The sequence below is a fragment of the Bombina bombina genome, chromosome 1 (assembly GCF_027579735.1).
Source record: "Bombina bombina isolate aBomBom1 chromosome 1, aBomBom1.pri, whole genome shotgun sequence".
Classification (NCBI taxonomy): domain Eukaryota; kingdom Metazoa; phylum Chordata; class Amphibia; order Anura; family Bombinatoridae; genus Bombina; species Bombina bombina.
The window spans coordinates 197,454,548-197,468,202 of NC_069499.1; the positions used below are offsets into that span (position 1 = coordinate 197,454,548).

General features: G+C 42.4%; 1 protein-coding gene across 1 annotated transcript in view; it reads left to right on the plus strand.

Annotated features, from left to right (window-relative positions):
* The window catches only part of MGA (MAX dimerization protein MGA), a 1,137,718-nt gene that overhangs the window by 130,167 nt on the left and 993,896 nt on the right, over positions 1-13,655 (plus strand). Inside the window, exon 4 of the mRNA XM_053697822.1 lies at positions 12,574-12,661. Within this exon, the coding sequence (XP_053553797.1) occupies positions 12,574-12,661 (88 nt within the window). The remainder of the gene's footprint in view (positions 1-12,573; positions 12,662-13,655) is intronic.

Consider the following 13,655-nt stretch of genomic DNA (forward strand, 5'->3'; position numbering starts at 1 on the left):
GACAATTTTTCTATCTTGAAGATATTACCACATCATATTGATTTTGTAGTTCTCAAAATTGTCAATTTGTGTCTGCAGAAATAACATGCCCATTCTTCACAGCAAAATATTATAAAATTAACATACAGAGTTGATAAATAGACCTTAAAGGGATATAATTATGAAAGATAACTTTTGGGTTTCAGATAGAGCATAACATTTTCAGATGATCAGATTTGCTTCATTCTCTTGGAATCATTTGTTGAAGGAGAGTAATGTTCTACTGGGGCCTAACTGAATACATTGGGTGAGACAGTGACAAAGTTAATCATTCATATTTGATCAGCTTTTCAGGTGTAAACTATTGTAAGGTGAAAAATAATCATTACCTTATTACTAACAATTTTAATAGTTTTATTTAATTAAACAATTGCATTATATTTCATTGTTAATGCTTGCCCCTTCCACCTTACATTTAGGTCCTTCAGCAGATCTATTCCTAAGGGATTGATTCTGTGTACAAGTCTCTGCTGAAGTTGACTAAAATGTGAAGAAGACACGTGACAGTTTACACTATAGGAGACCCCCCCCAGTGCTGGCAACTAAACATCCGTTGGCAGCATAGCAAGTCAGTGAGATCTAAAAAGTGCACAGGACGGTGCGCAGCAATAGCTGTAGAAAGGAAGCAAACCTGGGAAAAAGATGGTGTGAGACTGAGCGGAGTGTTGAAAAGTATCTGTTTTCTGACTACTGGCAAGGCAGATAGTTTTACTGAACATTTTACAGAATGTGGGCAATATTTGTGTTTGACAGTTAACAAAATACATATTAGTAAGCCAAATCTAACTTCTGTTGTATTGTAATAAAAAACAGCAACAGATAAAATAGCAATATACATTGTCAGTATGCACCAGCCTGTACCATAGGTAAACAAGAGTAAAATTAAAAAAATTGCAATGCTTTTTTATTGGAGGTCAACCCCCCCCCCCAAAAAAAACCAAAACAAAACAAAACAAAAACACACACAAATAAACTAGATCCCAGACCAGGAGTATGTTAGACCATTTAAAACCACTAAATACCCAGAGATGTTTACACAATGCACCTGTTTTGTAACTGGTGGTTATGTGGCTGAGTTGGCACATTTACATGGGGGGATAATACAGCATGAAAATATCACACTATTATGTCAAAGCTTGACAAACATAAGCATGTAGCAGCTTAAACAACTAGCCCTGGCACCAAGGTTTGTGAACGCTGAAGCTACTGTCATTCTGACCATCATTTTTTCTGTCCCCAGAGAACTAGAAATCCCAGCATGCCTCTCGGCTAACAGCATTTTTCCAGCCTTCCACTGTTAAATTTCTGTATTGCTTGACCCATGCTAAATGTTTAAACTTGTTTTTTCGATGAAGAAATGGTTTACAGACTGCTAGTCTCAAAGGAAAGCTACTCTTGTCAGTCATCTTTGTTTCTTTCCCATGGCAGGGAAGAGTCCACAACTTCATTTATAACTGTTGAAAATATCAACACCTGACCACTAGGAGGAGGCAAAGACACCCCAGCCAAAGGTTACAAATATCCCTCCTACTTCCCCCAGTCATTCTTTGCCTTTCGTCACTAGAGGAGGATGGCAGAGAAGTGTTAGAAGAAAGAAGATGGTCCTTTATGGGTATTTTCCCTTCAAGAGAGGACTGGAGCTTGAAGTAGTCTTGTAAATCTCTCAGTGAGAGTATTGATGAAAGTTAGAGTCTTGAGATTCAGGGAAAGTGTTTCTGTAACTGGATCTAGACAAGTGATCTAACAGCTCCTGGTATAACAGGGTTGATGAGCTACACTTTTTTTCCTCTTTTCCTCGGGTCCCTGTCAGCTCGTTACATATACCTGTCACACACAGAGAGGCTGTGTCCTAGGGGTAAGTTCTTTTGATTTATTAGGGGAAAGTTCCTAGTAGGGCTTCTTTTTCCTTAAGACCTATAGGATCTGGGGTTGTTTTATTCTCCTTATGTACGGATATAGGAAGAACAGACTGTGGACTAGTTTGCTGCTTAAACACTTAACTAGAACACACGTGAAGGGTCTGGTTGTGGGCTCGGGGCTTTTTAGAGCAGTGGCATTAGGACATTTTTGTTTCAGAGCCCTCTTACTTTCATTTTGAGTGCTGCACAACTCTAATTGTTTTTGCGCGCTTATCAGGGGCGGCACCTACTCGCGTCCCATGTGATCAGATGCGATGGGCTCCCTAATAGCGTCGTCTTCCTCCTGATCCACGGCTGATGATTGCCACGACAGGGAGTTTTCCTCTCTGTTACTAGGAGGGGGTGAGTGCCCCAGTGTTTTGGCGTGGGATAGAGGTGCCTTAGCTATATTTTTTTCCTTGTGTGGGATTAACTCCAGCTATGGAGGACTTTGCGGTGGATCCTTTAGAGGGATCTACTCCATCTGTAAACATTTCCAATGCCTCCCCCCGCGGCACGCCTATACATTCTACATGGACTTTACCTCGCAGTTGCAATCTGCTGTGTCTGCGGCCTTAAGTGCCTTACCTATCTCTGGGAAACGTAAGAGAAAGGTCAAATATAGTTCTACCTACTTAGATTTATCTAATTTTCAGTCTTATTTTGCTAGTTATTGAACTTCTTTTTCCCCCTCGTCTACTTTTAAAAATGTATTCCCGGTTCCTGACTCAATTAGACTTGTGGGGTTCCATCCCTAAGGTGTATGACGCTATTTCTTCTGTTAAGTGTGATCAGTCCACGGGTCATCATTACTTCTGGGATATTAACTGCTCCCCTACAGGAAGTGCAAGAGGATTCACCCAGCAGAGCTGCATATAGCTCCTCCCCTCTACGTCACTCCCAGTCATTCTCTTGCACCCAGCAACTAGATAGGTCGTGTGAGAGGACTATGGTGATTATACTTAGTTTTATATCTTCAATCAAAAGTTTGTTATTTTAAAATAGCACCGGAGTGTGTTATTACCTCTCTGGCAGAGTTTGAGGAAGAATCTACCAGAGTTTTGCTATGATTTTAGCCGGAGTAGTTAAGATCATATTGCTGTTCTCGGCCATCTGAGGAGTGAGGTAAACTTCAGATCAGGGGACAGCGGGCAGATGAATCTGCATAGAGGTATGTAGCAGTTTTTATTTTCTGACAATGGAATTGATGAGAAAATCCTGCCATACCGATATAATGTCATGTATGTATACTTTACACTTCAGTATTCTGGGAGAATGGTACTTCACTAGAATTACACTGTAAGAAAGACATAAAGCTGTTTAATAACTAGAGATTATGTTTAACGTTTTTGCTGGAATGTAAAATCGTTTTCATTTGCTGAGGTACTGAGTGAATAAATGTTTGGGCACCATTTTTCCACTTGGCAGTTGCTTAAATCTGTTTTTTCTGTCAGTTTCTGTTCTCCCTCACTGCTGTGTGTGTGGGGGAGGGGCGCTTTTACTATGCATCAAATATTTCAGTCAGCAACTCATTGTATTCCCTGCATGATCTGGTTCATCTCTACAGAGCTCAGGGGTCTTCAAAACTTATTTTGAGGGAGGTAATTTCTCTCAGCAGAGCTGTGAGAATTATAGTTTGACTGAAATAAAAACTTTTATTCTGTAATTTGTTTCCTGCTTTCAGAAATTGTTATCTTTGCTAATGGGATTAAACCTTTGCTAAAGTTGTGTTGTTTACAAGGATTGAGGCTATAACTGTTTCAATTTATTAATTTTTAACTGTCATAGATCTTCTGTGCTTCTTAAAGGCACAGTACGTTTTAATATTATTCTATTTGAATTGTATTTCCAAGTTGCAAGTTTATTTGCTAGTGTGTTAAACATGTCTGATTCAGAAGATGATACCTGTGTCATTTGTTGCAATGCCAAAGTGGAGCCCAATAGAAATTTATGTACTAACTGTATTGATGCTACTTTAAATAAAAATCAATCTGTACAAATTGAACAAATTTCACCAAACAACGAGGGGAGAGTTATGCCGACTAACTCGCCTCACGTGTCAGTACCTACATCTCCCGCTCAGAGGGAGGTGCGTGATATTGTAGCGCCGAGTACAGCTGGGCGGCCATTACAAATCACATTACAGGATATGGCTACTGTTATGACTGAAGTTTTGGCTAAATTACCAGAACTAAAAGGTAAGCGTGATCACTCTGGGGTGAGAACAGAGTGCGCTGATAATATTAGGGCCATGTCAGACACTGCGTCACAGGTGGCAGAACATGAGGACGGAGAACTTCATTCTGTGGGTGACGGTTCTGATCCAAACAGACTGGATTCAGATATTTCAAATTTTAAATTTAAACTGGAAAACCTCCGTGTATTACTAGGGGAGGTGTTAGCGGCTCTGAATGATTGTAACACAGTTGCAATACCAGAGAAAATGTGTAGGTTGGATAAATATTTTGCGGTACCGACGAGTACTGAGGTTTTTCCTATACCTAAGAGACTTACTGAAATTGTTACTAAGGAGTGGGATAGACCCGGTGTGCCGTTCTCACCCCCTCCGATATTTAGAAAAATGTTTCCAATAGACGCCACCACAAGGGACTTATGGCAAACGGTCCCTAAGGTGGAGGGAGCAGTTTCTACTTTAGCTAAGCGTACCACTATCCCGGTGGAGGATAGCTGTGCTTTTTCAGATCCAATGGATAAAAAGTTAGAGGGTTACCTTAAGAAAATGTTTGTTCAACAAGGTTTTATATTGCAACCCCTTGCATGCATTGCGCCGATCACGGCTGCAGCGGCATTCTGGATTGAGTCTCTGGAAGAGAACATTGGTTCAGCTACTCTGGACGACATTACGGACAGGCTTAGAGTCCTTAAACTAGCTAATTCATTCATTTCGGAGGCCGTAGTACATCTTACTAAACTTACGGCGAAGAATTCAGGATTCGCCATTCAGGCACGCAGGGCGCTGTGGCTAAAATCCTGGTCAGCTGATGTTACTTCTAAGTCTAAATTGCTTAATATACCTTTCAAAGGGCAGACCTTATTCGGGCCCGGGTTGAAAGAGATTATCGCTGACATTACAGGAGGTAAAGGCCATGCCCTGCCTCAGGACAAAGCCAAGACTAGACAGTCTAGTTTTCGTTCCTTTCGTAATTTCAAAGCAGGAGCAGCATCAACTTCCTCTGCACCAAAACAGGAAGGAGCTGTTGCTCGCTACAGACAAGGCTGGAAACCTAACCAGTCCTGGAACAAGGGCAAGCAGACTAGGAAACCTGCTGCTGCCCCCAAAACAGCATGAATTGAGGGCCCCCGATCCGGGATCGGATCTAGTGGGGGGCAGACTTTCTCTCTTCGCCCAGGCTTGGGCAAGAGATGTTCAGGATCCCTGGGCGCTAGAGATAATATCTCAGGGATACCTTCTGGACTTCAAATACTCTCCTCCAAGAGAGAGATTTCATCTGTCAAGATTGTCAACAATCCAGACAAAGAAAGAGGCTTTTCTACGCTGCGTACAAGAGCTCTTGTTAATGGGAGTAATCCATCCAGTTCCACGATCGGAACAGGGACAGGGGTTTTACTCAAATCTGTTTGTGGTTCCCAAAAAAGAGGGAACTTTCAGACCAATCCTGGACTTAAAGATCCTAAACAAATTCACAAAGATCATTACCGGTACCTAAGGTTTGCCTTCCTAGACAGGCATTACCAGTTTGTGGCTCTTCCATTCGGATTGGCTACAGCGCCAAGAATCTTCACAAAGGTTCTGGGTGCTCTTCTGGCGGTACTAAGACCGCGGGGAATCTCGGTAGCTCCATACCTAGACGACATTCTGATACAAGCTTCAAGCTTTCAAACTGCCAAATCTCATACAGAGTTAGTGCTGGCATTTCTAAGGTCACATGGATGGAAGGTGAACGAAAAGAAAAGTTCACTCGTTCCACTCACAAGAGTTCCCTTCCTGGGGACTCTTATAGATTCTGTAGAAATGAAGATTTACCTGACAGAGGACAGGCTATCAAGACTTCAAAGTGCTTGCCGCACTCTTCATTCCATTCAACACCCGTCATTGGCTCAATGTATGGAGGTAATCGGCTTAATGGTAGCGGCAATGGACATAGTACCCTTTGCACGCTTACACCTCAGACCACTGCAACTGTGCATGCTAGGTCAGTGGAATGGGGATTACTCAGACTTATCCCCTTCTCTGAATCTGGATCAAGAGACCAGAAATTCTCTTCTATGGTGGCTTTCTCGGCCACACCTGTCCAGGGGGATGCCATTCAGCAGACCAGACTGGACAATTGTAACAACAGACGCCAGCCTTCTAGGTTGGGGTGCCGTCTGGAATTCCCTGAAGGCTCAGGGACTATGGAGTCAGGAGGAGAGTCTCCTGCCAATAAACATTCTGGAATTGAGAGCAGTTCTCAATGCCCTCCTGGCTTGGCCCCAGTTGACAACTCGGGGGTTCATCAGGTTTCAGTCGGACAACATCACGACTGTAGCTTACATCAACCATCAGGGAGGGACAAGAAGCTCCCTAGCTATGATGGAAGTATCAAAGATAATTCGCTGGGCAGAGTCTCACTCTTGCCACCTGTCAGCAATCCACATCCCGGGAGTGGAGAACTGGGAGGCGGATTTCTTAAGTCGTCAGACTTTTCATCCGGGGGAGTGGGAACTTCATCCGGAGGTCTTTGCCCAAATACTTTGACGTTGGGGCAAACCAGAGATAGATCTCATGGCGTCTCGACAGAACGCCAAGCTTCCTCCTTACGGGTCCAGATCCAGGGATCCTGGAGCAGTCCTGATAGATGCTCTGACAGCACCTTGGGACTTCAGGATGGCTTACGTGTTTCCACCCTTCCCGTTGCTTCCTCGATTGATAGCCAGAATCAAACAAGAGAGAGCATCAGTGATTCTAATAGCACCTGCGTGGCCACGCAGGACTTGGTATGCAGACCTGGTGGACATGTCATCCTGTCCGCCTTGGTCTCTACCTCTGAAACAGGACCTTCTGATACAGGGTCCCTTCAAACATCAAAATCTAACTTCTCTGAAGCTGACTGCTTGGAAATTGAACGCTTAATTTTATCAAGACGTGGGTTTTCTGAGTCAGTTATTAGTACCTTAATACAGACTAGGAAACCTGTTACCAGAAAGATTTACCATAAGATATGGCGTAAATACCTACATTGGTGTGAATCCAAAGGTTACTCTTGGAGTAAGGTTAGGATTCCTAGGATATTGTCTTTTCTACAAGAAGGTTTAGAAAAGGGTTTATCTGCTAGTTCATTAAAGGGACAGATCTCAGCTCTGTCCATTCTGTTACACAAACGTCTGTCAGAAGTTCCTGACGTCCAGGCTTTTTGTCAGGCTTTGGCCAGGATTAAGCCTGTGTTTAAAACTGTTGCTCCACCATGGAGTTTAAACCTTGTTCTTAATGTTTTACAGGGCGTTCCGTTTGAACCCCTTCATTCCATTGATATAAAGTTGTTATCTTGGAAAGTTCTATTTTTAATGGCTATTTCCTCGGCTCGAAGAGTCTCTGAATTATCAGCCTTACATTGTGATTCTCCTTATTTGATTTTTCATTTGGATAAGGTAGTCCTGCGTACTAAACCTGGGTTCTTACCTAAGGTAGTTACTAACAGGAATATCAATCAAGAGATTGTTGTTCCTTCTTTATGCCCAAATCCTTCTTCAAAGAAGGAACGTCTACTGCACAACCTGGATGTAGTCCGGGCTCTAAAATTTTACTTGCAGGCAACTAAGGAATTCCGACAAACGTCTTCTCTGTTTGTCATTTACTCTGGGCAGAGGAGAGGTCAAAAAGCTTCCGCTACCTCTCTTTCTTTTTGGCTTCGTAGCATAATTCGTTTAGCTTATGAGACTGCTGGACAGCCCCCTGAAAGAATTACAGCTCATTCTACTAGAGCTGTGGCTTCCACTTGGGCCTTCAAGAATGAGGCCTCTGTTGAACAGATTTGCAAGGCTGCAACTTGGTCTTCGCTTCATACTTTTTCCAAATTTTACAAATTTGACACCTTTGCTTCATCGGAGGCTATTTTTGGGAGAAAGGTTCTTCAGGCAGTGGTTCCTTCTGTATAAAGAGTCTGCCTATCCCTCCCGTCATCCGTGTACTTTTGCTTTGGTATTGGTATCCCAGAAGTAATGATGACCCGTGGACTGATCACACTTAACAGAAGAAAACATAATTTATGCTTAGCTGATAAATTCCTTTCTTCTGTAGTGTGATCAGTCCACGGCCCGCCCTGTTTTTAAGGCAGGTAAATATTTTTTAATTTATACTCCAGTCACCACTTCACCCTTGGCTTTTCCTTTCTCGTTGGTCCTTGGTCGAATGACTGGGAGTGACGTAGAGGGGAGGAGCTATATGCAGCTCTGCTGGGTGAATCCTCTTGCACTTCCTGTGGGGGAGCAGTTAATATCCCAGAAGTAATGATGACCCGTGGACTGATCACACTACAGAAGAAAGGAATTTATCAGGTAAGCATAAATTATGTTTTCTACGCTGGCTAAGCATACTACTATCCCTCTGGAGGATAGTACTTCTTTTCTCAATCTTCTTCGATCACATGGATGGAAGATAAACTTGGAAAAGAGTTCTCTTACTCCAAATATAAGGGTGAACTTCCTGGGGACAATAATAGTCTCCATATCCATGAGGATATTTCTCACAGATCAGAGACGTTGCAAGCTAACTTCTGCATGTCTTGCCCTCCAGGCCTCCTTGAGACCCTCAGTGGCTCAGTGTATGGAGATGATTTGACTCATAGTGTCCTGTATGGAAATAATTCAACTACACATGCTGAGACAATGGAACGGCGACAATTCAGATCTGTCTCAACAGATCGTGCTGGACAACTTGTCGAGACTCGCTCTCTTGGTGGCTCTGTCCAGATCATCTTTCCAAGGCACGTGCTTCTTGAGACCGTCCTGGGAGATTGTGACTACGGACGCAAGCCTTTCCGGCTGGGGAGTCAAACAATTTTTTGAAACTCCGGGCAATCTTCAAAGCCTTAAAGGCTTGGCCCCTTCTTGGTTCATCCCAGTTTATCAGATTCCAATCAGACAATATAACCTCGGTTGCCTACATTAATCATCAGGGGGGAACAAGAAGTTCTTTGGAGATGAGAGAAGTATCTCAGATACTAGAGTGGGCGGAGACTCACAGATGTACGCTGTCAGCAATTAACATTCTGGGTGTTGACAACTGGGAAGCGGACTTCCTCAGCAGGCAATCCTTTCACCCAGGGAAATGGTCTCTTCACCCCGAGGTGTTTGCAGAGATATGCAGCGAGTGGTGGATGCCGGAGATAGATCTCATGGCATCCCGCCTCAATACCAAGCTACCCAGGTACGGGTCGAGGGATCTTCATGCAGAATTGATAGATGCCCTATCTGTACCATGGAGGTTCAGACTTGTATATCTTTTTCCTCCATTACTGCTTCTCCGTCGTGTGGTAACACGCATCAAGCAGGAGCAAGCAATAGTGATTCTGATTGCTCCATCGTGCCTGCGAAGGATGTTGTTTTCGGATCTGGTGGGAAAGTCCTCATCTACTCAGTGAGGTTACCTTATCGCAGAGATCTGCTGATACAGGGTCCTTTCGTTCATCAAAATCTAGATTCTGAGTCTGACTGCATGGTGATTGAACGCTTAGTCTTAGCTAAGAGAGGGTTCTCTGAGAGTGTTATCGACACTGGTTCAAGCTTGTAAGCCAGTTACTAGTCGTATCTACCATAAGGTGTGGAGGACTTACTTGTACTGGTGTGAAGAGTGTGGCTTTTCCTGGCATAAGGTTAAGGTTGCCAGAATGTTTTCTCCAGGATGGACTGGAGAAGGATCTATCTGCTAGTTCCCTGAAGGGACAGATATCGGCCCTGTCTGTGTTACTGCGGAAGAGATTGGCTGAGCTTCTGGATGTGAAGTCCTTTGTTAAGGCGTTGACTAGGATCACACATGTGTTTAGATCTGGGTCTCCGCCTTGGAGACTAAATCTTGTTCTTAGTGTTTTGCAGCAGTCTCCGTTTGAGCCTATGCATACTGTTGACATTAAATTGTTATCTTGGAAGGTTCTTTTTTCTTCTGGCTATTGCCTCTGCGCGCAGAGTTTCTGAGATTTCTGCTTTACAATGCAACTCCCCTTTTCTTTTTTTTCATGCTGATAAGGTGGTTTTACTTACTGAATTAGGGTTCCTCCCTAAGGTGGGTGTTGGACAGTAGCATTTAATCAAGAAATTGTTGTTCCTTCCTTGTGTCCTAATCCTTCTTCAGCAAAGGAACGCTTGCTTCACAATCTGGATGTGGTTCGTGCCTTGAAGTTCTATCTTCAGGCTACTAAAGAATTCATACATTCTTACTCTTTATTTGTCATCTAAACAGGAAAGCGTAAGGGGCAGAATGCTTCTACAACTTCTCTATCTTTGTGGTTGAGGAGTGTCATCCGCTTAGCTTATGAGACAGCAGGACGACAGCCTCCTGAGATAACTAGAGCAGTGGCTTCCTACTGGACTTTTAAGAACGAAGCCTCAATGGATCAGATTTGTAAGGTGGCTACCTGGTCCTCCTTACACACTTTTTTCTAAATTTTACAAGTTTGATTTGTTTGCTTCGGCTGAAGCAACTTTTGGGAGAAAAGTTTTGCAGGCTGTGGTGCCCTCAGAATGGGGTCTGCCTCATTTTTTGTTCCCTCCCGTGAATCATTCAGTGTCCTCTGGAGCTTGGGTATAGTTTTCCCAACAGTAAGGAATGAAGTCGTGGACTCTCCCTGCCTTATGGAAGGAAAACATAATTTATGCTTACCAGATAAATTCCTTTCCTTCCTGGCAGGGAGAGTCCTCGACCCCGCCCGTAATGTATTTTTTGATGGGCGGCCCCCTTTTTTATATTCTTCTAGCACCTTTATACCCTGACGTTTCTCCTACTTTTCCTTGTTCCCTCGGCAGAATGACTGGGGGTATAGGGGAAGTGGGAGGGATATTTAAGCCTTTAGATGGGCGGTCTTTGCCTCCTCCTGGTGGCCAGGTTTTGTATTTCCCAACAGTAAGGAATAAAGTTGTGGACTCTCCCTGCCAGGAAGGAAAGGAATTTATCTGGTAAGCATAAATTATGTTTTTGTTGACTATTGCCTCTGCTTGCAGTCTGAGATTTCTGCATTACAATGTGACCCCCCCTTAACTTGTGTTCCATGCGGATAAAGCTGTTTTACGTACTAAGTTAGGTTTTCTACCCAAGGTGGTCCCAAATCGCAACATCAATCAAGAGATTGTCGTCACTTATTTTTGTCCTAAACCTTCCTCTCCTAAGGAACGTTTACTTCACATCTGGATGTGGTTTGTGTTTTAAAATTCTACCTTCAAGCTACGATGATTTCAGGCAATCCTTAGCTTTGTTCGTTCTCTATGCTGGCAAATGCAAGGTTCAGAAGGCCACTGCGACTTCTTTGTCCTTATGGTTGAGAAGTATCATATGCTTAGTTTATGAGACAGCAAGGCAACAGCCTACTGAGAGGATTACGGCTCATTCCACTAGGGCTGTTGCTTCTTCCTGGGCTTTTAAGAACGAAGCCTTTATGTACCAGATTTGTAAGGCGGCTACCTGGTTTTTCTTACATACTTTTTCTAAATTCTACAAATTCTATGTTTTCGCTTCTGCTGAAGCAGCTTTTGGGAGAAAGGTGTTACAGGCTGTGGTGCCCTCAGGTTAGGGTCAGCCTTCTTTTCTTTTTTGTCCCTCACGTTTATTCCTAAGTGTCCTCTGGAGCTTGGGTATTGGTTCCCAACAGTTATGAATGAAGATGTGGACTCTTCCTACCTTGAAGGAAAACGAAATTTATGTTTACCAGATAATTTCCTTTCCTTCCTGTCAGGGAGAGTCCACAGCCCCCGCCCGTAATATTTTTTTTTAGGCGGCTTCCTCATTAAATTTTTCTTCTGGCACCTCTATACCCTAATGTTTCTCCTGCTTTTCCTTGTTCCCTCGGCCGGACGACTGGGGTGATGGGGAAAGTGGGAGGGATGTTTGTAGCCTTTGGCTGGGGTGTCTTTGCCTACTCCTGGTGGCCAGGTGTTGATATTCCCAGCAGTTATGAATGAAGTTGTGGACTCTCCCTTCCAGGAAGGAAAGGAATTTATCTGGTAAGCATAAATTTAGTTTTTTTGCTTACTGGGTTAGGATGTTCCTGGTTTATCCAGGTTTCATTTGTGGATGAAGATGCTGCCTGGTCCACAAGTGGATGCTTTTCTGCTCGCTTAAAAATATTCAATTTACAGATCTGTGGTTTCTAGATCTGGTTGTGTCTGTGTAGTAGCAAAACTTAAACAGATGCCTGTGTAAGTACTCTTACCTAGCAAAAGTTATTATCTATAGTACTGTATGCAGAAGAATCCAATATTTAAGCCAGAAGTTCTATCTATTTTTGCTCACTCCAATATGCTATTTGTTCTGACTGTGACTTGAAACATGATAGATGATAATGTTTTAAATGGGAATGTTCCTTTTAATTCTAAACCTGATAGAGCTATGATTTTGATCTCTAAATGTAGAACTACTGGTTCATTAGTATTAATGGCAGTCTTATTGCTAAACCTGTTTTATATTTAGGAGGCATTGGCTGTACATACAGGAGTCAATCCAGATAACACTTTCATGTCCAGTTGTCCAGCACTACCGGGTCCAAACGAAGATAAAGGTATACAATGTTATGTCTCAAACTGATCTTTTAAATTGTTCTGTGTGTTAGTTGCTAATGTAATATATATATATATATATATATATATATATATATATATATATATATATATATATATATATATATATATATATATATATATATATATATATATATAATATACACTACACTATGCAATATTTAGTTCCCCCCCCCCCCCTCCTTTTTTTATTTTTTTAGAAGTTTTTACTAGTTGCAAACTAAAATAGGTATATATCTTTATTGCATGGTTAAGCAAATGCAGGGCACCAGTTCAGCTTGTGTACTAAAAAAGAGGGACTTGGTTGTCCAGTAAAAAAACAAACAAAATATTACATTTAATTTGACTTCATATTTAACCTTGTTTCCAATTGACCTCTTTTGTCTTGTTAGAGAATTACATCCAACAAGTCTAAACATTTTAAAATAAATTAACACCTTCTTTACTGCAATTGGTTTTCAATAGCCAAGCTCCACCCACTCTTGCCTTATTTAGAGTAGCCAATCCAGACTTGAATATGCAAACAAAAAGGATTGTCTTGGCCATTATGCTAGTATAAAGTGCATTGTTTCTTCTGTTATGTGTGATCAGTCCACGGGTCATCATTACTTCTGGGATATTATCTGCTCCCCTACAGGAAGTGCAAGAGGATTCACCCAGCAGAGTTGCTATATAGCTCCTCCCCTCTACGTCACCTCCAGTCATTCTCTTGCACCCAAAGACTAGATAGGAGGTGTGAGAGGACTATGGTGATTATACTTAGTTTTTATAACTTCAATCAAAAGTTTGTTATTTTACAATAGCACCGGAGCGTGTTATTACTTCTCTGGCAGAGTTTGAAGAAGAATCTACCAGAGTTTTTCTTATGATTTTAACCGGAGTAGTTAAGATCATATTGCTGTTTCTCGGCCATCTGAGGGAGGTAAAAGCTTCAGATCAGGGGACAGCGGGCAGTTGCATCTGCATTGAGGTATG